The sequence below is a fragment of the Grampus griseus genome (genome assembly GCF_964374135.1).
Source record: "Grampus griseus genome assembly, chromosome: 12".
NCBI lineage: Eukaryota > Metazoa > Chordata > Mammalia > Artiodactyla > Delphinidae > Grampus > Grampus griseus.
This window is the reverse complement of record NC_139006.1, coordinates 40,700,513-40,728,265: the sequence shown is the minus strand read 5'-3', so window position 1 is coordinate 40,728,265 and position 27,753 is coordinate 40,700,513. Positions and strand designations below refer to the sequence as shown.

Sequence of the window (27,753 nt, the reverse complement as noted above, 5' to 3'; positions counted from 1 at the left end):
AGGTTCATTTATATACATGGTATCTATACATGGGCTCTGAGCAGTAGCTCATTTGCATAAAATTATTAAAACACTTAAATAGAAACGTTTGCTTTTTTTTTTTTTTAATTTTGTTAGTTTTGGCTGTGCCACGCGGCTTGCGGGATCTTAGTCCTTTGACCAGGGATCAGAACTGTGCCCTCGGCAGTGAAAGCACAGAGTCCTAACCACTGGACCACCAGGGAATTCCCAAAATGTTTGCATTTGAAATTAATCATGTTTTGTCTGTGCCACACAGATGTTACATATTTCATGCCCCAAATGTTCAGATTTTAAAAGGACGTGTCTCTCAGTGAATAACTATAAGTTCATCTGGTAATAGAAAAGGGTTCTGAGCACTGACTTAAAGGACTGAGAACATTTAACAATCCAAATAAACAGACTCGAAGGATATACCAAATGATCTTTCCCGTCGTTTATGATGCCTCTAATTCCTTTTTCTTTTGGTTGCTCTGAATTCAGTTTGTATCGCACCATGAGACTGCCATCTTCTATATTTAGAGATATGAAGCGATCCTAGAGCACGGAAACAATGTAGATTACCATAAGACTCGGGGAAGAGCTAGAACGCTGGAACCAGGGATGCTCTCAAATTCCAGACTGCTCTCAGCTTCAGCTGCCTCTTTAGTCCGAAGGAACAATAGTGCTGTAATATCCAACTCCGAGGACGGGTATGACGGTTAAATCTTGCAAATCATGTTACACATCATATACAGTGGTTGGCACACAGGAAGGAAACAATAAATGCTAGCTATTGTCACGATTTTGTTTTATAACAATCTATAACCAGCATGTAAAAATGGAAACCGAAAAGCTACAGATCATTAATATCATTTGAAAATATGACTGCTACCTGTTGGAGAGAGGTAGGGTCTTCCTCAAACTCCAAACATTTTCCACCGTGTGTTTTCTGACATACTCCTATGTCTCCTCTAGCTTGCACTTAAGTGTTGCTTGGGGACCCCAAATAGGGCCTCTTCCCTCCCACTACTCTCTTTGCCTTGGCAATCACAGTCACTTCTGTGGTTCCAATTCAGGTGTGCCCATGAGCCCAAATATTTTTCTCCAGCCTAGACCTGTCTTTTCAGGGCCAGGTCTGTACATCTGATTGCCTAATTGCTATTGCTTGCATGCCTCACAGATATCTCAAATTCAGAATATCTCTAACAGAACTTATGTTCTACGTGACTCCCAAGCCTGTCTCTCTGCCCTTCACCCTGTTCTCTTCTTTCTCTCTCTCTCTCGTCACTAATCACCTTGCTGAGCCAGCCACAAACCTACTAGGGGTCATAATTGCATCCCCATCACGGTGTAAGGCACATACTTGAGCCAACCATTTCCTTAGTGGAAGGGTAAGCTGAGGAATGTCTGGTATAGGACTGGAAAGTTGGCTCTTACACAGTTTCCTGATGAAACTCTCTTTGAAGTCTACTTCCAGAGTCCTTACCTGAAAGGAAAATCAGTCCTTATCTGGATCCTAAACCTTGCTCTTAGAAGCCAGTGAGGGTTCATCACACTCATAAATAATAGAATAGCATCCTACTTAACAGCAGCACTGGAGATAATTTTCTCTTATCTGGTTACTAATGGCATTTCATAAGTTTTCTTCTACTATAAGTAGTATTTCTGGTTCTTAGTCTCCCAGAACTTCGAAATGTAATACAAAGAAGACCTTGCTCTGGAAAACAACTGCCTTGCTCTGAAGATGCTGTCTGACTGCTCAGCTCTCTGCATTCTTCAGGCAGTCAGGACCTCCCCAAACCATCAGAACTGGTTCAGCCTTGGAATCTCCTGAGGGGTCCAGACCAACCCCAGGGAGGAGAGTTGGACCAGGTCTGTGTCCCTACCCCAGACAGAAGGGTCTGGTAAAATCCCAAGCTCCACACCAATCCTACATTTTCAGATGGGAGATCCCACGGGCTGATCCACATTTCTCCACAAATACTACCTACGCAGCAGCTACAGAAGCACTCTGCTCTCAGGAGAGGTTAAGTCCAGCACCATCTACCAGCAGATGGCGCTGACGATCACTCATAGATGGTCACTTTTGGCCCTTTCTAAACTAGGAGACTTAAGTATGGCCTCTAGGAACCTCAGCTGCTTGAAAACAGAGAAGCTTCCTAGACCTGGCAAGTCAAGGGTCAGACAGAGACAAAATCCCATACAGCCTGGAAACAGTCCGACCAAGAATCAAACAGCAGGAGGTCAAACAGTCTAGCTTTCAGAGACCCCAGGAGGTCTTAACGTTTTTTAGGCAGAAAATAAGTGGATTACTAGGCAGATAGTAGTTTTCAAAGAATAAAACTGACAACACAAAAGAATGGGAAAGGGGCAATTTCTCCCACATTTTGGTGGCATCTTCTCAAGTTACGGATTACTTGCCTTACTAAAACACACACTCGCACAGGCAAAGAAAGTAGAATTGGGTCAAGGGAAAGGATGCAGCTAACATTTGCACATTGTTTTTCAGATCCGTTGGTTGTTTGTAATAACCCAGTTACCCCCAAATTGCTCAAATGAATGGACATATTTGGTAGTATCTGGATGCTTGTTATAGATTACCTGGTTTTCTGCAAAGAACAGCAAACCTCTATCCACGGTGGTCTGAATTGTCTGTCCAAAGGTTGGGAAGGGAGCATTTGGTTGAGTTGGAACTCGAGCATAGCCTGTACCTTCAAAATAATTTTTGTCTGATTCTTCCTTTCTCCTGTGAACACCAATCATCGTAAGTTAGAACACAGCAGCAAAGGACTGCCAGGAAAGTGTTCTTATTAATACGAGAGGAAAAAGGGAGCAAAGCCCATGCAATCGAGTTGTCATGATTTTGTTAAAGAAGAGGAAACATCTTTTTTAAAAAAATTTTTGTTGGAGTATAGTTGCTTTATAATGTTGTGTTAGTTTCTACTGTACAGCAAAGTGAATCAGCTATACATATACATATATTCCCTCTTTTTTGGATTTTCTTCCCATTTAGGTCACCACAGCCCGCTATTTCTCCTGGATGTGCCCTTACACTCTATGATGATCAAACCCTAGCTCAACCCTAGAGATACTATTCAGGATTCCCTTTTGAAAATGTCTACTTAGTAAGATCTGGCCTAGCAGCTGAAGATCTTGCAATATAAGAAATTATTAACTTGAAATATAATTTTGTTCTGAGCAGTAAATACTCAGTCTGTCTCGTATTAGAATCTTCCAAATCTTTTAAACTATAGGGTAGGTCGGGCGCTCAAGGCAGCAACTTTCAAATAGGTTCATATGGCAAAGTCATGGTGTACTTTAGGGACCACGATTTTTTTTTTTGAAGTTTACAGTAAATAAATAGTCTGTGCCTAAATCAGGTACCAACGAATGCTGAATACTTTGTGGTAGGAGGCACCAAAAATTGAAGAAAGATTTATTTTTTCAAAATCGAGAAAATTCTATAATCTAATATTTTATACAAATAAGGAAAAGACTTTTTCTTATTTAATTTATATTCCTTAAATAACAATTACACATATTTTATGTAATATAACTGCAAGCTACCGAAATCACAAAGAGACACCAGCTTATAGGTTTTATTTACCTTCTACAAGGCTCCACTTTTGTCGTGTTGAGATTGAAAGTCTTTTTGAAGTTGTACAAGCTCAGAACATTTTCATTGAGGTCATCTAATTCAATACAACCTTTGTATGGAGGGAATCTCAGTCTACTAGGAAGCTAAAAAAAACAAAACCAAAAAATCTTCCACTAATTGAACAAAGGACAATGAACAGGCTGACCAGGAAACAGTATAACTCTATCACTTTTAACCATCAACATAACATAGCGGGTAAGCATGGGGACCCTAGAGCCAGATACTCTGGCTTTGCTATTTTCTAGCTGTCTGATCTTGGGCAGGTTATTCAACCTCTCTGTTTCAGTTTCCTCATCTGTGAAATAGGAAAGATAGTGATGCTTGTTTAAATTAATATACTTAAGCCTAGATCACTGCACATAAAAGAACTCAGTGAGTGTTAGCCATTGTCACTGGATATCCTGTAAGAATACACAGTTAAATCCATTTTGTATATAACCGATTAAAACATCATTATGCCAAATTAAATTTTAAATATTTTCATTCCGTGAAAAAACATTCACACTTACTCTAAAATCAGATGGGTAACCTCCAACGTAAAATACAACATTTTCAGGGTCCAAATCGAGGAGCGTGTTGCTATCCCCACTATCCATGTCATGGAATTGAGGTGCTTCTGGCTTACTGGATGTGGCTTTTCGGGTGTAATTAAGCCTTGCAAACTGATAAATTCTGTTTAAAAATAAATTAGATAATAAAGTTATATAAAAATTTATGAGAAGATGAAAGAAATCAAAGCCAAAATACTAAAAATGGGGTTCAGCAATGCATACAATGAAAGTTTGGCGAGTGTAGGTCAGATTAACAAAGAGCAGTAATCAATCAGACTCGCACCTCTGGAATTTCACCCGGTCCATAACTGCCTCCTGAGTTTCGCTCCTGGTCAAGGTCTGGCCTACTTGGAGTTCAGCCTCGCGTTCTCCCAGGTTGTAGACACTCGTGAGCTGGCCATCTACGACTGCCATGCCTATGTAGTCCCTGGAGGCCTGGAGACAAAAAGGCCACCTCAGAGCACTTCACATACTGAATTCTCTCAACTTCCCATCCCAAAAGAGCGCATTTCTAATAACTAACAGCTTTCATTCAGTTCACCCTGGGCAGACAGAATGCATGAGGGGCACCCTGGTATAAGATAATACAGACAGCACAGTTCATTGACAATGTCTGCACTGTTTTTGCTCTCGTTATCATGAGGGCACTCATTTATCCACTCCTCCATTCTCTCAATCTGCAAATATTTGCCAAGCACCTGACGTAAAGATGAACCATATACGGGTTCAGGCCTCCATGCGATTTTGTTCTGGTAAAGGAGATAAACCATTTACGTTATTCCAGCCCCATACAAGGTCCCCTCAACACTCTGGGCATGCCTGTTCACCCTGTGTTATCACGGTCAGCGACGTATGTACCTCACTTCCCTGTTAGAATGTGAGCACCTTAGGTAAAAACAAATTTTTGAAAACTGTGGTAAAATATATAACAACATGAAATTGACCATTTTAACCTGTTTTAAGGGTACATTAAGTACATTCAGGAAACAAATTTTTGTTTATCATAAATACAGGGTATGGTACCTAGTAGGTATATGGTGTACATTTGCTGAGGGAGCAGTCATGGGCATTTTGCCGTAATACAAAGCAAAAAGTCATGTCATAAGAAAGTTACAAATAAAGTCCCAATACCTTGAAGCATGAACGGGTGACCAGTAATAGTGCTGATTTTAGGAATCCTTAAATACAAAGCCCACAGTGACAGCCAACCATTTCCTAATTTCCCAGAATTTCTGAGAACCATGTTTCAGGAATTTCTTTTCCAATCATGTAGAATAACCTAGTCAGTGATTACCTTTTCCTCTGACACTTAGGTAGAAGAGATGTATTTTAAGAGGAGGGATTAAAAGCTAAAATAAACTATTTGAAATGCCTGTAACAGTGGTGGTTTAAAGAATTTAGAATTATAGAGATGGGGCAACTGTATTTCTTACTAATGAGGCAGGAGAGGCTGCATTTCACTCTAGGCCTCATTCACAGATGGTCACCACCCCAGACACGTGGAAGGGTCTGTGGCTGGGCGCCCTGAGAAGAGGACAGAGTCTAGCGCTATGAGGAAGAACTACTCTGATCTCCATGAAGCCTTGGTACTGCAGCCCTGGTTGTAAGGGGAGGGGTACTGATCTTCAACCCCAGGTGTGGACGTGCTCACGTGTACACACATGTGTGCCTACATGCCGGGCCCATCAGGCCAGGCCTCTCGATCCCCTAGCCAAGGACAATCGGTAATTGACGGGATATCCCCCTGTGGAGCCATCAGAGGCGACGGCATTTCCTCCTGCTGTGTCGTTGGCAGTGACACAGTCGTGTCGCGCATCTCAAAAACCATATTCTGTTTTAAAAACAAGAGGAACGTCAAAGCAATACTTACATCTTTATTTCCGAGGTACATCACAAACATATTCTCGGTCCCCCCACTTTCTGTTGATTCAGGTCTTTGGAGAAACAAAGAAAGAGAAGTGTATCCTTTCAAATCCTCCAGGTCATGTGGCAGCCGCACTTCCACTCCAGACTTACCGTTGAACCTCATGGGGATGGCGACCTGCGAGGGACAAGATCCAGGGTGTTAGCTGTTCCAGATGAGGAAGGTGAGGGTGCTCAAGGTGGTGGCTTGTGACTGTGTAGCTGCTCCCAAGTTGCTATGATAGGGAGCAAAGGAGTGCGGATGCCTCCTAGGCCTGGAGGCTACACTCAGCTGCATGCGGAATAAAGCATTTGTGTTCTTCCTGCCTCAGGCGAGGGGCTTTGGGAAGCGCGTTTAGTCCTCTGTGCCAGCAACAGTAATCACCATAATAAATTATTACTATTATTGTCACTATGATGGCTATAATATTAATTTGTATTAACCCTATTGTTAAAATATTTCTATCATAATAATATAATATATTAATATACAGAATAATATGGGCTTTAGATAATATATTATAATAGAGGGTATTATATTTATAGGTTTATAATACATACTAATAGGGTTAATATAATATTATAATCCTATTAATATTATTATATATTATAGTATAATATAAAACTACATTATATGCAAAATATTATTAATAGGGTTATGATATTAATATTATATTAGCCTTACTAATAGGTATTATAGCCCTATTAATATATAAGATGAATATTATATAAATATAATAATAATTATTATTATTCAAAGCCTAGAAGGTTTTTGTGCAAATGAGCTAACATATATGGAAGCACTTAGCATGATACCTGGCATACAGTAGATGTACAATACATCAAAAATATTTTTTTTAAAAAAGAACTCTTTAAGGAATCTTTTGCCATTAACATATTACCTGTTATATCTGCATTTATTACAGGCATTCAGTCCTTAAAAATATGTGCATCACGGTTCTCTAGAATATGTGTCTTAAACTCAGGGTGAAGGACTATTTTTTCCCTCTACTCTTCTCTGGATCAATACTTTTATAAAATATATGAGAAATTAAATTACTAAAAAATGAAATAAAGAAGGTATGCAAAATACACATCCACTGATCCAATGCTTGGATGTTGAAGCAATTCAAATTATTGAAAGTTTCTAAACATTTACTCTTAATTTTGTACTTATATATAACGGAGCAGTAATAAAAGTTCTCTGACTAGCTCTGGTCTTTGGACCCCCTTGGGTAGCTCTGCATTAAAAACACAGAAAATAAGTATTCTCTAACGATCTAAAGAATAACTCTAGGAATGATACTTACACCAACTCTACCTTTTATCTCCCAAGCATTTAAGTATTTATGGAGGACCTTGTATATGCAAGGCATCAGGCAGGGAGGCTTAGTGATGCATGAGCTGTAGTCTCTCCAAGGTGCCCATGACCGATGGAGCTCCCCTCCCCTACACTCACAGGCTCGTTTTATGCCCTTCTCTTCTACTAGCCCTCTACCCTCCATATACCCCACACATCCTGAGTCTATCCATGCTCTTCTGCTTTTTGTCACCTGGAAAACTCCTACTCATTAAAAAATTTTTTTAATTAAGAAAACATTTTATGGACAAGCCTCTTAGATAGCCTCATCCACCAGAGGGAAGACAGCAGAAGCAAGAAGAACTACAATCCTGCAGCCTGTGGAGCAAAAACCACATTCACAGAAAGATAGACAAGATGAAAAGGCAGAGGGCTATGTACCAGATGAAGGAACAAGATAAAACCCCAGAAAAACAACTAAATGAAGTGGAGATAGGCAACCTTCCAGAAAAAGAATTCAGAATAATGAGAGTGAAGATGATCCAGGACCTCGGAAAAACAATGCAGGCAAAGATCGAGAAGATGCAAGAAATGTTTAACAAAGACCTGGAAGAATTAAAGAATAAATACCTAGAAGAATTAAAGAAGAAACAAACAGAGATGAACAATACAATCACTGAAATGAAAAATACACTAGAAGGAATCAATAGCAGAATAACTGAGGCAGAAGAACGGATAAGTGACCTGGAAGGCAGAATGGTGAAATTCACTGCCACGGAACAGAATAAAGAAGAAAGAATGAAAAGAAATGAAGACAGCCTAAGAGACTTCTGGGACAATATTAAATGCAACAACATTTGCATTATAGGGGTCCCAGAAGGAGAAGAGAGAGAGAAAGGACCCAAGAAAATATTTGAAGAGAGTATAATTGAAAACTTCCCTAACATGGGCAAGGAAATAGCCACCCAAGTCCAGGAAGCTCAGAGAGTCCCATGCAGAATAAACCCAAGGAGAAACACACCGAGACACATAGTAATCAAATTGACAAAAATTAAAGACAAAGAAAAATTATTGAAAGCAACAAGGGAAAAATGACAAATAACATACAAGGGAACTCGCATAAGGTTAACAGCTGATTTCTCAGCAGAAACTCTACAAGCCAGAAGGGAGTGGCATGGTATATTTAAAGTGATGAAAGGGAAGAACCTACAATCAAGATTACTCTACCAGGCAAGGATCTCATTCAGATTTGACAGAGAAATCAAAAGCTTTACAGACAAGCAAAAGCTAGGAGAATTCAGCACCACCAAACCAGCTCTACAACAAAGGCTAAAGGAACTTCTCTAAGTGGGAAACACAAGAGAAGAAAAGGACCTACAAAAACAAACCCATAACAATTAAGAAAATGGTAATAGGAACATACATATCAATAATTACCTTAAACGTGAATCGATTAAATGCTCCAACCAAAAGACACAGGCTCGCTGAATGGATACAAAGACAAGACCCATATATATGCTGTCTACAAAAGACCCACTTCAGACCTAGGGACACATACAGACTGAAAATGAGGGGATGGAAAAAGATATTCCATGCAAATGGAAATCAAAAGAAAGCTGGAGTAGCAGTACTCATAACAGATAAAATAGACCTTAAAATAAAGAATGTTATAAGAGACAAGGAAGGACACTACATAATGATCAAGGGATCAATCCAAGAAGAAGATATAACAATTGTGAATATATACGCACCCAACATAGGAGCACCTCAATACATAAGGCAACTGCTAAGAGCTCTAAAAGAGGAAATCGACAGTAACAGAATAATAGTGGGGGACTTTAACATCTCATTACACCAATGGACAGATCATCCAAACAGAAAATTAATAAGGAAACACAAGGTTTAAATGACACAACAGCCAGATAGATTTAATTGATATTTATAGGACATTCCATCCAAAAAACAGCAGATTACACTTTCTTCTCAAGTGCGCATGGAACATTCTCCAGGATAGTTCACATCTTGGGTCACAAATCAAGCCTCAGTAAATTTAAGAAAATTGAAATCATATCAAGCATCTTTTCTGACCACAACACTATGAGATTAGAAATCAATTACAGAGAAAAATATGTAAAAAGTACAAACACATGGAGGCTAAACAATACATTACTAAATAACCAAGAGATCACTGAGGAAATCAAAGAGGGAATCAAAAAATACCTAGAGACAAATTACAATGAAAACACAATGATCCAAAGCCTATGGGATGCAGCAGAAGCAGTTCTAAGAGGGAAGTTTATAGCAATACAAGCCTACCTCAAGAAACAAGAAAAATCTCAAATAAACAATCTAACCTTACACCTAAAGGAACTAGGGAAAGAAGAACAAACAAAACCTAAAGTTAGTAGAAGGAGGGAAATCATAAAGACCAGAGCAGAAATAAATGAAATAGAAACAAAGAAAACAATAGCAAAGATCAATAAAACTAAAAGCTGGTTCTTTGAGAAGATAAACAAAATTGATAAACCATGAGCCAGACTCATCAAGAAAAAGAGGGAGAGGACTCAAATCAATAAAATTAGAAATGAAAAAGGAGAAGTTACAGCAGAAATACAAAGCATCCTAAGAGACTACTACAAGCAATTCTATGCCAATAAAATGGACAACCTAGAAGAAATGGACAAATTCTTAGAAAGGTATAACCTTCAAGACTGAACCAGGAAGAAAGAGAAAATATGAACAGACCAATCACAAGCACTGAAATTGAAACTGTCTTTAAAAATCTTCCAACAAACAAAAGTCCAGGAATAGATGGCTTCACAGGTGAATTCTATCAAACATATAGAGAAGAGATAACAACCATCCTTCTCAAACTCTTCCAAAAAATTGCAGAGGAAGGAACACTCCCAAACTCATTCTATGAGACCACCATCACCCTGATACCAAAACCAGACAAAGACACTACAAAAAAAGAAAATTACAGACCAATAGCACTCATGAACATAGATGCAAAAATCCTCAACAAAATACCAGCAAACAGAATCCAGCAACACATTAAAAGGATCATACACCATGATCAAGTGGGATTTATCCCAGAGATGCAAGGATTCTTCAGTATATGCAAATCAATCAATGTGATACACCATATTAACAAATAAAAACCATATGATCATCTCAATAGATGCAGAAAAGCTTTTGACAAAATTCAACACCCATTTATGATAAAAACTCTCCAGGAAGTGGACACAAAGGGAACCTACCTCAACATAATAAAGGCCATATATGACAAACCCACAGCAAACATCATTCTCAATGGTGAAAAACTGAAAGCATTTCCTCTAAGATCAGGAGCAAGATAAGGATGTCCACTCTGACCACTATTATTCAACATAGTTTTGGAAGTCCTAGCCACGGCAATCAGAGAAGAAAAAGAAATAAAAGGAATACAAATTGGAAAAGAAGAAGTAAAACTGTCACTGTTTGCAGGTGACATGATACTATACATAGAGAATCCTAAAGATGCCACCAGAAAACTACTAGAGCTAACCAATGAATTTGGTAAAGTTGCAGGATACAAAATTAATGCACAGAAATCTCTTGCATTCCTATACACTAATGATGAAAAATCTGAAAGAGAAATTAAGGAAACACTCCCATTTACCATTGCAACAAAAAGAATAAAATACCTAGGAATAAACCTACCTAAGGAGAAAAAAGACCTGTATGCAGAAAACTATAAGACACTGATGAAAGAAATTAAAGATGATACCAACAGATGGAGAGATATACCATATTCTTGGATTGGAAGAATAAATATTGTGAAAATGACTATACTACCCAAAGCAATCTACAGATTCAATGCAATCCCTATCAAATTACCAACGGCATTTTTTACAGAACTAGAACAAAAAAATTTTAAAATTTGTATGGAGACACAAAAGACCCCAAATAGTCAAAGCAGTCTTGAGGGAAAAAAATGGAGCTGGAGGAATCAGACTCCCTGACTTCAGACTATACTACAAACCTACTGTAATCAAGACAGTATGGTACTGGCACAAAAACAGAAATGTAGATCAATGGAACAGGATAGAAATCCCAGAGATAAACCCACGCACCTATGGTCAACTAATCTATGACAAAGGAGGCAAGGATATACAATGGAAAAAAGACAATCTCTACAATAAGTGGTGCTGGGAAAACTGGACAGCTACATGTAAAAGAATTAGAACACTCCCTAACACCATATACAAAAATAAACTCAAAATGGATTAGAGACCTAAATATAAGACCGGACACTATAAAACTCTTAGAGGAAAACATAGGAAAGACACTCTTTGACATAAATCACAGCAAGATCCTTTTTTGATCTACTTCCTAGAGTAATGGAAATAAAAACAAAAATAAACAAATGGGACCTAATGAAACGTAAAAGCTTTTGCACAGCAAAAGAAATCATAAACAAGACATAAAGACAACCCTCAGAATGGGAGAAAATATTTGTAAACGAATCAATGGACAAAGGATTAATCTCCAAAATATATAAACAGCCCATGCAGCTCAATATTACAAAATCAAACAACCCAATCAAAAAATGGACAGAAGACCTAAATAGACATTTCTCCAAAGAAGCTATACAGATGGCCAAAAAGCACTTGAAAAGCTGCTTAACATCACTAATTATTAGACAAATGCAAATCAAAACTACAATGAGGCATCACCTCACACCAGTTAGAATGGGCATCATCAGAAAATCTACAAACAACAAATGCTGGAGAGGGTGTTGAGAAATGGGAACACTCTGGTGCTGTTGGTGGGAATGTAAATTGATACAGCCACTATGGAGAACAGTATGGAGATTCCTTAAAAAACTAAAAATAGAATTACCATATGACCCAGCAATCCCACTACTGGGCATATACCCAGAGAAAACCATAATTCAAAGAGACACATGCACCCAATGTTCACTGCAGCACTATTTACAATAGCCAGGTCATGGAAGCAACCTAAATACCCATCGACAGACGAATGGATAAAGAAGTTGTGGTACATATATACAATGGAATATTACTCAGCCATAAAACGGAACGAAATTGGGTTATTTGTAGAGATGTGGCTGGATCTAGAGACTGTCATACAGAGTGAAGTAAGTCAGAAATAGAAAAACAAATATCGTATATTAATGCATATATGTGCAACCTAGAAAAATGGTACAGATGAACCGGTTTGCAGGGCAGAAATAGAGACACAGATGTAGAGAACAAACTATGGACACCAAGGGGAGAAAGCGGTGGTGGGGTGTGATGAATTGGGAGATTAGGATTGACATATATACACTAATATATATTAAATTGATAACTAATAAGAACCTGCTGTATAAAAAAAAATAAATTTCAAAAAAAAACATTTTATGAACACAAAAAAAGAGACTACACCTGCATATGCACGACCTTCTTAAGAAATTAAGCATTACTGCTATGACTGAATCCCATCATGTATCCCACCCTGTTCCCAGTCTGCTCTCCCTTCTCAGAGGTCACCACTACGCTGGATTTGGACTCCCATGCCCTGCTTCTCATGTGTGTTTTAATATTTTTACTAAATATCATTTACCTATAAACTGTAACTAGTCTTATTTTCGTAAGTGACAGAGCAGAGATCAGAACAAGGCCGTCTGCCTCGGTTAACCAGTTCTAAGCCACTGTGCTATTCATACACTTCAGATTATGTTCAGTAAATCAGTGAATGAACACAGAAGGGCAAAAGCTAGAAACATGCTTTTTCATTTGCTTTTTATAAGATGCGTATGGGTATGAAGAGGGTAGTTTCTGCCAAACTGTGCCTTAGGCTCTTTGATTTTCTGCTAAAAATTTTGTGTTGGGAGTCATTCTCCTTCCTAAAAGAAAAGGCAGCTTTTGAGGCTCAAAAGACGTAATATTGAGCCTGGATATCAACCATGGTGCCTCCAGGGCAGTGATATTCTGACTTGGTTTTCCAACTCTCTATCTCCAAATATCTCACAGGGAGGTGGCTGAAAAATACAAGCTATTTCATTTACATTATTTTAGGATAAAACAAATTGTGAGGGAGAAGCGTAAGGAATTCAAGTAAATAATGTTAGATTAAAATTAGAAAGGCTGATAGAATTTTCCAATGAAGGAAAATTGCTGTAATCTCCTATTCAGAACACTGCTCATGCTGGTAGGAACCATTCCTCCATCCTCAATAAAAGTGGATTCTACAACTTCCAAGTTAAAATGAGAAGGTAGTTCTTGTTCAGTATCACATCTGCACGTTCCAATCACAGAACCCTTACTCGAACTTGCAATAACACTTTACCAACTGGAGCCTGGAGGAGAATCCTGCTTCCTGTCTGCATGAGTCAGTGAGAAGGAAACTGCTCCAGGTCCTTGATGTACCAGATCATCTAAGGGATGAAGATGACGTGTACTTTTGAAGGATGACAGGAGGAAATGAACTTGCACATTGGAAGCAACCAAAGAATTATGGCAAGAAAGACAACCAGGGGACTTGGGCGCAGTGGTTGAGAATCTGCCTGCCAATGGAGGAGACACAGGTTTGATTCCGGGTCCAGGAAGATCTCACATGCTGCGGAGCAACTAAGCCCGTACACCACAACTACTGAGCATATGCTCTAGAGCCGGTGAGCCGCAACTACCGAGCCCACGCACCACAGCTACTGAAGCCCACGCGCCTAGAGCCCATGCTCCGCAATGAGAGAAGCCACCACAATAAGCAGCTCACGCACCACAACAAAGAGTGGCCCCCGCTCGCCTCAACTAGAGAAAGCTTGCGCACAGCAACAAAGACGCAATGCAGCCAAAAAATAAATAAAAAGACAGACAACCAGTTCTTGAGCACATAGATACCTTTCCTTTCCTAATGAATGGAGTAACTTATCAAAGAATGAGCCTTGGTGCCTGGCAATGTGGGGTCACACCCACCTTATTCGCAGCATCTCTGGCCTGCTGAATTAGCTCCCGTATGCGGTCCATGTTGTCAGAGATGTTGCCCAGTGGCAACAGCTGTTGGTTGATACTTTCAATCTTGCTCAAAAGATCAGGCAGTTTGCTGGTTAATTTCTTTACTGTTGGTGAGATTACAAAACAGAAATTTATCATTGTGAGTTGAGAAAAGGTTAAATACAGATGTTCTCATTGATAGTACTTGTCAAGTGGTATGTCTGGGTCCCAAACGTTGGACAGGATGACTCAGAATCAGGTAATACAGTTTCTATATTATAGAAATATATATTATACGTATTTCTATATAAATACATCATGGATCTTATTCTGCAATCTAGATATCAAATCATCTTTCTTGACCACTATAAAAAATAAATCTTTGCTTTTTGATCTTTAATATTAATAATAATTCAATTCCTCATAATTCAGGGACCTATATCTCCACTCTATAAAAGGGAAAATCAAGAGCAATGTTCATGGATTTTTTTCAAAAATCCTACTTGGTCCTTTTCACTAACAGAATAGCCACACTCTTTGAATGGATTATGTGAAGTTGTTTTTAATATTTTAATTTCTAAGATCAGACTTTACCAGGGAAAAATTAAAACTGACCAAAGCACATACTGATGGAGAAAATGGATAATATGTCCTGGGCAGAGACTGCCTGCTACCTGAATTATCTGCATCGGTGAGAGCCTTGTTGAAGTCTTCACTCCCGGTGCTCCCATAGGTATCCTTAATTCTTTCCACGTCTGTCTGAATGGGGTTGAGCCCATCTAGAACATCATTTGTGATGTCGTTGGCATTTCTGACCATGCTCTTTGCACTATTGATTATACCATCAATGTCATCTAATGCACACACAAACAGGGAGGGGTAAGTATCTAAAATGCTTGACAAAAGAAGCCAAGTCCAGTGGGTTAGGGAGCTGCTGACCTCTCTGTATCCCACGAAGATCATCGCGGATGGTCGTGAGATTGGTGTCTACCAGCCCTTTCTGAACGGTCATAATTTTCAGAGTTTGCTGCAGGTTGTTGAGAGCCGGACTGATTTCTAAAATAAAATAAAGCAGCAAGAGGCAATTACCCTAAAGATCTTGATCATCTGTGGGTATTGGTGACCCCTGAAGTAGCCAAGGTCTGCACAGCATTGAGCAGACCTGCATCTTAGCAGTCATCCCCGAGATGCCCACTGCATGCACCTAGACCCACAGGTCCTCCAGTTACAGAGGCCAGGAGCATACAGAGCCTGTGTTACCAGGCTCCTTGGAAATGCACATGAGGAAAGGGAGAGGTGTAATAACTCATTTTAATTTTAAAAAATGAAAAAAGATAAATAAATAAATATATTTATTTACTGGTAGAAGGCATCTAACTGCTTTGAAAGGATTAAGAAGGTAAGTGAGGGCTATGAGCTTGGATGGCTGCTCAGCTATGAATGACCACAGGAGACCAGAGAAAATCAAGACACAGCATTTTCTGAACACAGGAATTTGGTGAGATCGAGACGGTTTAATTATTTTTTTAAAAAAATCAAATTAAATAAGTAGAAAAAGTTCAAAGACAAAAATTTAAAAATCTTCATGCCCCATAGTGGTAGTGATTTTTGGTACTTTCAGTTGCTAAGATTTTAGGGCTTAAGAAATTTTGAAGCAGTTGCTCTAATGACCTGAAACTAATTACCTGTGCCTTAAGTAAGAAAGCAGCACTGTACATACCTCAATGCTATGTGGGTCCACATGGGATAAAACTAAGAATCCCCTCCCCAAACCCAAGGCCAGGCCGAAACAGGCCTATCAGCCTCAAGATTTACTTAGATTTATGAGGTTCTAGTTAATTTGGTATATGTTAGAATATTGGGTAGACACATCCCAGCTATGAGTTTGCAAAGTATCATTTGCAGGGACACTGAGATTCAAGAAGTGCATTTGCTTCTAGGGCTGCCTCTCCTGGTCTCATAGGTTGTTTCCAAGTCTTTGACTATCCCAGCCTCCACCCTAACCCTCAGTACCTTGCTGTAGCTTCTTCTGGGTTATCTTGGCTTCATTTAACAGTTTATCACTGTTGGAACTCAGGGTTTTAGCTTTTCTTGGAACATCTTCCTTTATCACTGTCTGAAAGCAAAGTGTTTATCAGCTTTAAATGTGATACACCTTAGGAAATATAGTGTAAGAGTTTTCATCCTACCCCAAAGCCCTTATCTTTAATCTTTAAAGAGTGAGGTTAGAAGGTAAGGAGGAGGTTTAAAAAGACTGTTCCTTAAAAGATACAGTCAGGGCTCTAAGAAGACATCTGTGGCTTAGGGAGGCGGACCCATCTCTGCTGATATAATGACAAATTGTGTGACACCTTCTCATTTTCTCACTGTCACTTGTACAATACCCTCTGCAATAATGGAGGACAGAGCTAAAATGTTTTTAGGCTTATAATCTTCGGGAGATAAAAATCTTCAACCTTCTGAGGTCTGTCCCCTAATTCTCTCATAGTTAATAATTTGTTCTTTATTTTTAGACATAGGAATATTATATGATGCATTTAAGATACCATAGGACTCCACAGACATGCCCAGGTGTAAGACAAATGACAGGAAATAAATGGTTATAAAATTGTGTACAAAAATTTCTCTTCTTTGGTAAATGTTAATGCTCAATACTCAGTCACAGCATAAAAACATACCTGGTAAGAAGCAGGGTATAATACTTTCATGGTTCAAAATCAATAATCAGTGTGATTTCTATCTGGTTTTACAAATGATTTTTAAAAGTGGGCTACATTTATCAAACAGTCAAGTATATACAGAAATGACATATCTAGAGCAAGTTCGAGTCTATTCTATATAACAAATTCTGGTCTAAAATAATGCTTTTTTCTATTCCTTGGTGCACGCAGAAAGAAGATAGGAAAACGAGTCGTCTCCAGAGTGCCTGGAGAGAAGGTACCAGTGCAGGTGCTCACCTGGAGGGCAGCCTCAGACGCGCTGGTGGCCTTGTCCGCTGCGTCCTCGGCTGCTTTGATGGCATTGAGGATGTTCTCATAGGCGGTGGCAGCGTCCACAGCACAGCGTACCAGCTCATCCCCACTGGTGTTCCTCTTGATCCTAGAAAATGGTACAGGAGAGGGCTCCAGCGGCCCCCCTGCCTGCAGCTGAGCCCCCTAACCTCCCGATTCATTTGACAGATGGAGACTTGGGGCTGCAAGCTCTGCAGCTCTGCCCCAAAGATGCAGCTGGGAATCAGGCCCCTGCAGCTGGTCGGGTTCGGAACTGGGCCCTGGGTGCCGCCCTCCACCCTGGTCTGGAGACCCCACTCCCCCTGAGAGGCCTTCCCACCAGGCTCCAGCGGCCCCTTCAGTTAGACCCGTCAGGCCAGCCACTCACTCCTCCAGCTGCCTCGCCAGCTCCTGTAAAGACTGCGCATGCTTCTCTGCCTCCCCCACCAGGGATGCTTTACTGGACGATTTGGAAAGTTCTCTCACTTTGTCACTTAGTTCGTGTCTTGCTTCATTTAAGGTGACAGCTAGTTTTTCATATTCCTATATTTTCCAAGTAAACAAGAGGTAGTGTCAACTTAAGCAAAGCACGTATATGCCATTTTCTTGACCTCTGTTGTAAATGACGTTTCCAGGAAGCAACAATGAGAAACTGTTTTCTGAGCCCGCTCAGCACACCAATTATTCCTTGGTTACTTGAGATATTGACACTGATAATATTCTCCCAAGTTATACCACCATTTTGAACATTTTCCATATGGTGGGTACCCACTTTGATAGATTTTATAAAAGCTCATTATTATCATTTGTGTATAGCTGCACTAAACCAAAATACCTTTTTTCTGATTTAGAAATAGCGATAATAAAAGATATTTTCAAAATGACCAATGGGCTGCTAAGAAATGTTGTCCATCTTTTACCAGTCCTAAATGTCTTCTGTTAATAATGTATGCCTGATATTTTATTTTATTTTTTAATTGTTTTTTAGCTTTACTGAGGTATAACTGACATACGATTGTAAGCTATTTAAAGTGCACGAAGTGATGATTTGATATACGCATACATTGTGAAAGGATTCCCCCAGTGAGTTAACACATCAATCAGCTCATATTTTATCCTCTTAACTTTTTTGGGAGTGGGGGTGAGAACATTTAAATTCTCTTTTAGCGAATTTCAATTATACAATATAGTGCTGTATATGAATATGTATATGACTAGAGTCATATGTATATGTATGTATGTATATGTACCTATGTATATGTACGTATATGTATATGACTAGAGTCATATTGCTTTACATTAGATCCTCAGACCTTATTCATCTTAGAGATGAAAATGATATTTTAAAAATAGCACCACATTTTTTTTCGTTATCACAAAAGTAACATTCACTCACTGCAGGCAAATTAGATAATAGAGATAGATCTAGAGAAGATACATCATTCACCCCCCCCCCCCCCGCCCGCAAGGGACAACCACTCTTAACCATCTGGTATATTTTCTTCCACCTAAAAGACATATATTGGAGAAAAAATTGGTTAGCCGATCTCATAGTTTCCTCGAAACATAATTTAAATGCTTTTTGATTTTCCAGAGAACCAGTTTTGCCTCTACCTCATGGCTTTTACTCATCAGCTCCAAGGCAACATTAGTTTGCAGTAAGGAAGAGTCTGCGGTGGCTAGATGCTTGGTGAAGTCACTCTGGAGGGAATTCATTTCTTTAACTTGTCTCTGGAGAGAATAAAAAGAATGTCTGTGAGCTTCATGATGTATCGTCAGAAGGCACAGGCACATTTATTGGACAACAGCATAGAAGTAGTTTCAGAGTCAGAATGTCTTCTTGCACTTAAAGGTCATCTAGGAAACTCCAAAGCCATGAGACATCAGCTCAATTTGTTGTGTAGGTGTGTTGTCATAGTTTCCACAGACAACATGCCAATGAAACAATCGCTGTCACATTGGAGAAGGTTTCTACACTGGGCTCAACCAGGCCCATGAGGTGGATATATAATTAAGCTCTGGCTAGGGGATCAGAACGAGGGATTTTAACTAAGGGAATCAGCACCAACCATCAGCACACTCTACATGCCGGTCCCAGCGAAGATGTTGGGACACTTCAATAAGGAAACACACAGGACTTTAGGATGCCAGGGTGGAGGCGGACCGAGTTCAGGGACCCGTAAAATTGGACCCTGCTCCCTTCCCCTTGGCAAAATCAGTGACTTCCAACAGAGGTGTTACTACCTGAAGAGGCTTTGGGAGCTAACCCTATCACCATCAGTGAAGATATTAGTCATTGTCTTTTACGAAATTCTTGTGTTTTTTTTTTTGGGGGGGGGGGTGTTCAGTCCTATGTTATTCCACTTTGATCTTACTGTCATTTCATAGCCCCTCACACTTTTGTTGTTGTTTTAGCCTACAGTGTTCACCACTGAAATACACACTATAGAATTCGAGCTTTAAATCCTCATTGCAACTCCTGCATGTGGCCGGTATTTTGACTTATTTCCTATGAAGCAAGTAATGGCTTAAAATGCCTTTGCTGGTGATTCTGATAATGATGTTTACATATATGACGCAAAAAGTCAGTTATTTAGAGCATACACTGTACACTTTGAATTAATTATAACAATATTAATTTCTCACCTATTTGGCAACATTATTGGTCCAGCACTCTATCAGCCAGGGGTGGGGGTGAAGCGATTTGCTCTGCTTTCTCTGTGGTTTAAGGTCAGAAACTTTTCTGGCCGCTGAGGAGTAGCAACTACTTTGATTTTGCCTTTAATGCCTCGCTCCTATTTGATTAGGGTTTCCTGAACAGACAGCTGCCTGGCTCTGCCACTTTATTAACGATGAAGATTCCTGTTCCCTCATCCTCGTCATTAACCAAACCATGCAGATTCTGACCGTGACCTCACCTTGATGGATTCCAAAGCCCTCTCGTTTTCTCGGTTGAGGCCGGTGGCCTGCTTTGCTTGGGTACTGGCCTCCTGTAGCGCGGCACGGAGGTCACTGAGTTTGGCTTCGTATTCATTTAAAGAATCTCGTATATTCTTAACAAGCCCATTGTTCTCCACCTGGTGGTTTTCCAGCCAGCTCCTTATCCGAGTCAGCACTGTAATACATCACCTTTTTGTTTTCCACTTGAGAGATGAGTACATTGGAAGCTAACTTATAAAGACTACAGAAGGAGAATTGAGTTTCTACTCACTTCATGGTTTTCCTCGAACTTGCAAGGGAACAGGAAAGGAAACTAGCATTTATGTTATGTTATACACACACTGTCTCATTTAACTTTCGCAACAACCACATGAAAACAGTAATTATCATCCTCATGTTTCAGATAGGAAAATGGATGGCCTGAGAAATTGGGTGACAAGGTTTTAGCCTTGGGACTTGAACTTGACCTGCAGAGCACAAAGTACATGCTCCTTCTACTACTAACACTGTCTCCTTGCAGCTAAAAGCCAAGGCTAATATTAAATTTAAACAATACAAATGCTAAAAGAGAACTGCTACTATCTGTAACCACTGATACATCATTTTACTAGAGAATAAAGGTCAGTATTTGGGAAAATATACACCAAATTATTATTTCTTACAGTTTTGAGCTAATGAGGCTTTTCCCCTAACCCAAACCTTTAGATATATTCAGTTAATTTCTAGTATATTCATTTTTGGAGGTAACAGTAGTGCTAATATCAATGTATGATTCAAAAGCTCAATGGTGATAAGGTGACCATTAAAAATGATATGAGAGAGCTGAGTGGAGATGAATGAAAGAAGAATGAAAATGCAGTTAAAAAGGAACAAGAGGTATCAGTGTCTAATATCTAAGAAGAAACTTTTTTTTTTTGCATGATGGTAAGATATTCTATTCTATGGATAAAGAAGATGTGGTATATATGTACAATGGAATATTACTCAGCCTTTAAAAAGAATGAAATAATGCCATTTGCAGCAATATGGATGGACCTAGAAATTATCTTACTAAGTAAGTGAAGTAAGCCAAACAAAGACAAAAACCATACGATATCACTTATATGTGGAATCTAAAATATGACACAAATGAACATATCTATGAAAAAGAAACAGACTCACAGACATAGAGGAGACTTGTGATTGCCAAGGAGTGGGGAGGGAGGGAAGGATTGAGAGTCTGGGATTGGTAGATGTAAACTCTTATACATAGGATGGATAAACAACAAGCTTCTACTGCAAAGTACAGGTAACTATATTCAATATCCTGTGATAAACCATAATGGAAAGTAACGTGAAAAAGAAAGTATGTATATATGTATAACTGAAATCACTTTGCCGTACAGCAGAAATTAACACAACATTGTAAATCAACTATACTTCAATAAATTAAAAAAGTGTTGTTCTGTCCTACGGCTTCTCAGTAATCTGAAGGGGCTACCTACTTTCACCACGTGATCCTCTACCAGTAATATACGCTGAAAGGATGAGCCCCTCCACCTGGCACCGGTGACTATACACTCTGCACACCGTATTTCAAACCAATTAGAACGGATTGTATGCAAGAATTTGGGAGGGTCCTTACGAAGCTGAGCCTCTCTTTTTTCAGCTTCTGCTTCCCTCAGGTTCTTCCCAAAGTTGCGGTTCCTCAGTTCCCTCAACATGCGCTCCGCTTCAGCCAGCTTTCTGGAAAAATCGTCCAAAGGCAAGTTGTTTCCTTCTCCTTCTGTCCCAGAGATCTGCTTCACAAGAACTGGAAAACATCAAGCAGTTTATTGAACTGGGAATTCTGGACTCCAGCAGACTACTAAAAAAAAAAAAAGGCCGAGATTTTTATGGAGGGTTCATATTGGTTTTTTAGTATCACTACAGGTTCTTTTTCATAATGTTGAACTTTTTCTTTGTACAACAAAGGCTACAAAGTAATATAAAAGATGTTTAATTGGGCTGAGTAACTCTTCTTACTGTGCACATTCCGGATGACATTTTTAATCTTTGTGTCCAGCTCTTTGGCGCCTTGGGTTGTCCGATCAACATTGCTAAATAATGTTTGAGCTTTTCTGGAATTTATTTGAACCTATATGAAAAACAAATTGATGAGCAAAAAGTAAGTTGATGGGAGGAAAAAACTAACAGTATTCTGAAAGCAAAAAAAAAAAAAAGTTAATGTTATTGACCTAACACATTACCTTTTCTTGCAAAGTTTCAAATTCACGATTCAAGTTACTCAGTTCTTTTTCCAGGCCATCCAGTTTTGATTTATGATTTGAAACGGTGGAACTGTAGCTGAGCAACTGGCTCTGAAAGTAACATACAAAGTTAATCTCACTTTAGAGTAGAAATTTGGAGGGAAGTCTTACCAAGTTGGTAAACCTGGTGATGATGTGAAAAGCTTCATTTAGCAAGACCAATGCTGATCCTTAGAAAAAAAATAGGCCACATGAAGAATAAATTTCTGATGTAAGTTGCGATATGGCTCTAAAATAAAGTAGTAAAATTTAAAAACATGAAGAGACAAGAGATACTTTACTTGAATTAACGATCTAACCTTATAGAAATGAGGGTGATGTCACTTACTTGACGTATTAAGGTTTAGATTCTATTATAAAGAATTGTTCAGTTATTTTTAACCTATATGTTACCTGATAATACTAAAAAGAAGTGCCTATGGCTACTCTATTCAGGGACTCACTAGATTCAAAGAATTATAGAGCAGGAGGGAAATTTGTAGCTCATTTAATTGAATACCCTTATTCAATATGAAAAAAAATGAGAAAACAGAAGCCCAAAGAAGTTGGGTGACCCATCCATGCCACAGCAGTACAGGTGATTACTGATTGCTTCAGGACTCAAATCCTGGTCCCCTGTCCTTTTTGAGGAACTCAACAGCCTCATTACTTTTAGAGGGTGACATTGCCTCATATAATATCTAGAAGAGTAAATATTTTCAATTTTGGGGAAAAAATATGTTAATACCTTGAGAATGTTTACAAGAAAAAGCAAAATTATTATCTCTATTTGCACACGAGAACAGCGTTGGGTAAAAGAACACAGGCTTTCCAGCTCAGGTCCACACCCTAGGTTCACCACTTAATAGATAAGCTCACTGGACTTTATCTCCTTCATCTGTATATTGGTGATTATAATATTAAGCTGCTGGGTTGTTTTCAGTGGTAAGTGGGCTAATGTATTATAAAATGCCACATACATACGACCGTCCAAAAAATTAGTTGCTTTCTCATACATATTCCTACTGAATTTTCATAGTGTTTGTGTGACATTGCAAGAAGATAGTTCTATTTTATTTTTGTTGTAGGCAAATAAGGCACATCATTCTAAAGAGTGTTAGTAGAAGTATAAGAAGTAAGAAGTATAGTGGGTAAAGCATGGTCTTTAGAATTTCATCTTGTGTATGAATAATGGTTGACAATCAATCACCCTACTTTCAAAACCCTCACCAATCCCAGACATCAGAGGTTACAGAGAACAAAATTATCTGTTGGACCTTTTTTACACTTTTCTCAAGTTCATACAAATCTATAAAAACAGACTGACATTTTCCTGAGTAGATATTCTTTTATTTTGTCAAAAAAAGGTTACAACTTTCTGTGACTTTCTACATTCACAGAGCAGGTTAACACATGTAGATTTTACTAATTCTGTTTTATTATAATCTGCACTAGGGGACAAACTGGAATTTGTGCAACAGTGCCCTGATTGTTTCAGATGTTTTATTTTTAATTTTTGCAGACAGGAAGACAAAAGTCATTCTTACCTTTGCTCCCCTTTCTGTAATGCATCTTTTTATTTTCAGCCTGCTTTTAAGTATGTCAACTTATTTTTGTTTTTAAAGCAATTAATTAATGGTGGGCTTCAGCAAGACTTTTATTCTGTATCCTGCTTGGAATTCAGGACTTCTTAGAGCTGTGAGTTAATAGTTTTGCCTCAAAATTGGAACATTTTCTACCGTTAAATGCACAAATATTTTTCTGCCCCTTACTCACTTCATTTTTCTTCAGTGACAACAATTACATATAGGTTTGGTGACTTGATGTTGTCCCACAGGTCAATGAGGCTCTTTCTGTTTTTGTTCGTTTGATTTTTTAAAAGCTTTACTGAGGTATAACTGACATACAACAAAAGGCACGTGTTTAAAGTACACAATTTGATATGCTTTGACACATGACCCATGAAATTGTCTCCACAATTAAGATAAGAAACATTTCCTCATGCCCCTTGTAAGCCCTCCCCCCGATTCTCCCTGACACTTCCTTCCCCATCACCAGGAACACACACTATTAGATTACTTTTCGTTTTCTAGAACTGTGCACAACTTATGATTGTCACACATAAACACGCACACACTCATTAGGATATGAACTTTCCCTGGGCTGGCTTCTTTCAGTCAGAGTACTTATTCTGAGATTCACCCATGCATCAGTAGTTCATTACAATGTATTGCAAACTAGTATTCTACTTTGTAGATGTACAGTCATTTATTTATGCCTTCACCTGCTGACAGACTTTTGGGATGTTTCTGATTTTTGCTTATTGCAAATAAAGCTGCCAAAAAAAAAAAAAAAAAAGGAATTTCACCTTGGCTTGAATCCTTCTGGACCCACCACATACTAGCTGTGTGACTGAGGGCAAGTTACTTAGCTTTTCCAGGCCTGGTAAATAAAAATAACACTATTTTCCTCACAGGATGTTGTGAGACGTAAGGAAAGCACTTAGCACAGAGCCTGGCACATAGGATGGATACCAAAATGTTGGTTTCCTTCCCTTCATTGAAAAAATGCAGGGTTGTACTGATGACATCAAAGTAACCCAAGTGGCTTTTCTTTTTCTCTGAAAACATAAAGACTTCCCCCCCTCCTCTCCATGTTAAGCCTGCAAACCATGCTCTAAAATTACCCTAATGGGATGGAAAAGAACCAGTTTTCTAGCATTAGTTTTTGCTGTATGTACTCAACCATAGCCACTAATGGTTTACAATCAGCCCTCATTCCAAAAGCACTTATTAAACTTTCCCCAAACCTTCTTTCACTATGTCTAGCTTAGGGTTTATCTCATCTACTGATTTATTTTACTTTGAGTATATTTCTTCATTTCCACGAGTTTTACTTAGATCTTTTCATATTTACCTCTTCTTGTTTGGTTTCTGGTGTTTAAAATTTTTTTCTAATTTCTTGTTCCTTCTACTGGATGTTATTCTCTTTTTTTTTTTTCTGGTACGCGGGCCTCTCACTGTTGTGGCCTCTCCCGTTGCAGAGCACAGTCTCCGGACACGCAGGCTCAGCGGCCATGGCTCACGGGCCCAGCCACTCCGCGGCATGTGGGATCTTCCCGGACTGGGACACAAACCCGTGTCCCCTGCATCAGCAGGTGGACTCCCAACCACTGCACCACCAGGGAAGCCCTGGATGTTATTCCTTAAAGTAATTTTCAGATTGTCCTATGATTTTCATTTTCTCTAAAGGGAACTCATCACTTGACTGTTGCTTCTGTTGCATGTCTTTCTTATTATCTGTCTGTTACAGTGTTTGCAGGCTCCTTCCAAGAGGGAGATTTCTTCTTCTCCCTGCACTCTCTGTGCCCTGTCCGGTGATCTTGTGGTCATCATTACTCCCACCCCAGACCCCCCAGTCCAGGACCAGGTGTTATAGTGACAGCTTAGGATTTGTACATTATGGTGATAGTGAGAATGTCACATTTCAGCACAGATCCTGGTTTGTGAGTCTTGTCCACATCCTGGCTGCAAGGTTGTCCTTTCTTAGGTTCTCATACAGCCATTGTCCAACAATGGGAATTGGAAAGTTTTGAGGTTGCTTTTTCAGCCTCCATTTATAGGCAGAAGAGCCCCCGTTTTCCCCCCAGGGAGCCTGACTCTGGCCCGTGGGGCACTTTCGGCCCTAGTACTTCTTAGGATACCCTCTTGACCACCTTCTTTCCAACTGTACATAGTACATGTTCTGAGCTATGAAACAGATATCAACACATTTAAGAGAACTGGAATCATAAAGTATGTTCTCTGACCCCAAAAGAGTTAAACTAGAAATCAATAACAGAGTTATCTGGAAAATCCCCAACTCAGAAATTAAACAATACAGTTCTAGTCACAAGAGGAATTAGAAAATTTTTCTTTTTTCTTTGGCCACGCTGCGTGGCTTGTGGGATCTCAGTTTCCAACCAGGGATTGAACCCAGGCCACAGCAGTGAAAGCCCAGAATCCTAACCGCTAGGCCACTAGGGAGCTCCCTAGAAAATCTTTTTGAATTGAATGAAAATGAAAACACAATATTTTAAAATGTGTGGAATACAGCTAAAGCAGTGTTTAGGGGAAAACTTATAGCACTAAATGCTTATGTTAAGAAAGGTTTTGGATCAGTAAATAAGCTTTTATCTTAAGAAACTAGAAAATGAATGGCAAACTAAACCCAAAGCAAGCAGAAGGAAGAAAAGATATGGATAAGAACAGAAGTCAATGAAATTGAAAACTGAAGAAAAGCAGAGAGAAATCAATGAAATAAAAAGATCAATAAAATTGATAAACCTCTAGCCAGAATAATCAAAAAAAGAGATAAGACACAAATGACCAATAACCAGAATGAATGAGAAAGCATCACTACAGATTTTGCAGATATTAAAAGGATAAGGAAAAATTATGAACAACTGTATTGCAATACATTTGGTAATTTAGACGAAATAGAAAAATTGTTCGAAAGGCACAAATTACTAAATATCACTCAAGAAGAAATAGATAAATCCTAATTGTCCCATATCTATTTTTTAATTGAACTTACAGTTCAATTAAAAAAAAAACTTTCAACAAAGAAAATCCCAGGCCCGCATGGCTTCACTGGAAAATTCCATCAAACATTTAAAGAAGAATTAATAACAACTGTACTCAAATTCGTACGAGTCTTCCAAATGCAAAACAGTGAGCTAAAGTTATGAGAAGAATGAGCCCAGAAACATTCAGTATGTAAGGAATGTTCACTTAGAAGTGTTAGTTTTGTGTGTTCACCGGTACTTTTCACCAGTAAAAATCTAACCTTCATTTAGATCAGAGGAAGGAGGACAGCCTCCCTGAGCCTTAAGTGGAGTCAAGTTCTCCCCTTTCTCACATGAGGAGTATTCGTTCACATAGCATCTCTCTTCACCAAGTATCTGCTCTGGGTCAGGCATCATGCTGGACCCACAGAGTACTTACCCTCAGGTCCTTGGTCTGGGTCTCCAAGTGCCTCATCTGCTCCAGGGTCCCCACGCTGGCACTCAGGCCCTGCAGCTGAGACTTGACCAGGAGGAGCTCGTCCTCCATGGTGGCCAGGTCGTTCAAGAGCGTCATCACACAGCTGTCACAATCTGTGGGGGCCGCAATCAAAGGCACAAG

The 27,753-nt window shown here is 39.1% G+C and overlaps 1 protein-coding gene across 4 annotated transcripts in view; it reads right to left on the bottom strand.

Moving 5' to 3' along the window:
• LAMA3 (laminin subunit alpha 3) overlaps nucleotides 1-27,753 on the bottom strand; it is a gene marked incomplete at its 5' end in the record, with an annotated part of 240,762 nt that overhangs the window by 29,111 nt on the left and 183,898 nt on the right. For 2 of the 4 annotated variants that reach the window (XM_082667718.1, XM_082667720.1), the window contains 18 exons: nucleotides 436-555; nucleotides 2,602-2,746; nucleotides 3,608-3,741; nucleotides 4,168-4,330; nucleotides 4,493-4,644; nucleotides 6,080-6,250; nucleotides 14,374-14,516; nucleotides 15,066-15,245; nucleotides 15,331-15,447; nucleotides 16,405-16,507; nucleotides 17,349-17,490; nucleotides 17,770-17,924; nucleotides 18,996-19,112; nucleotides 20,300-20,496; nucleotides 21,946-22,113; nucleotides 22,326-22,437; nucleotides 22,550-22,660; nucleotides 27,574-27,725. In XM_082667718.1, coding sequence (XP_082523844.1) covers nucleotides 436-555; nucleotides 2,602-2,746; nucleotides 3,608-3,741; nucleotides 4,168-4,330; nucleotides 4,493-4,644; nucleotides 6,080-6,250; nucleotides 14,374-14,516; nucleotides 15,066-15,245; nucleotides 15,331-15,447; nucleotides 16,405-16,507; nucleotides 17,349-17,490; nucleotides 17,770-17,924; nucleotides 18,996-19,112; nucleotides 20,300-20,496; nucleotides 21,946-22,113; nucleotides 22,326-22,437; nucleotides 22,550-22,660; nucleotides 27,574-27,725 — 2,582 coding nt within the window. The remainder of the gene's footprint in view (nucleotides 1-435; nucleotides 556-2,601; nucleotides 2,747-3,607; nucleotides 3,742-4,167; nucleotides 4,331-4,492; nucleotides 4,645-6,079; nucleotides 6,251-14,373; nucleotides 14,517-15,065; nucleotides 15,246-15,330; nucleotides 15,448-16,404; nucleotides 16,508-17,348; nucleotides 17,491-17,769; nucleotides 17,925-18,995; nucleotides 19,113-20,299; nucleotides 20,497-21,945; nucleotides 22,114-22,325; nucleotides 22,438-22,549; nucleotides 22,661-27,573; nucleotides 27,726-27,753) is intronic. The other 2 variants (XM_082667719.1, XM_082667721.1) reach the window with 1 other exon arrangement.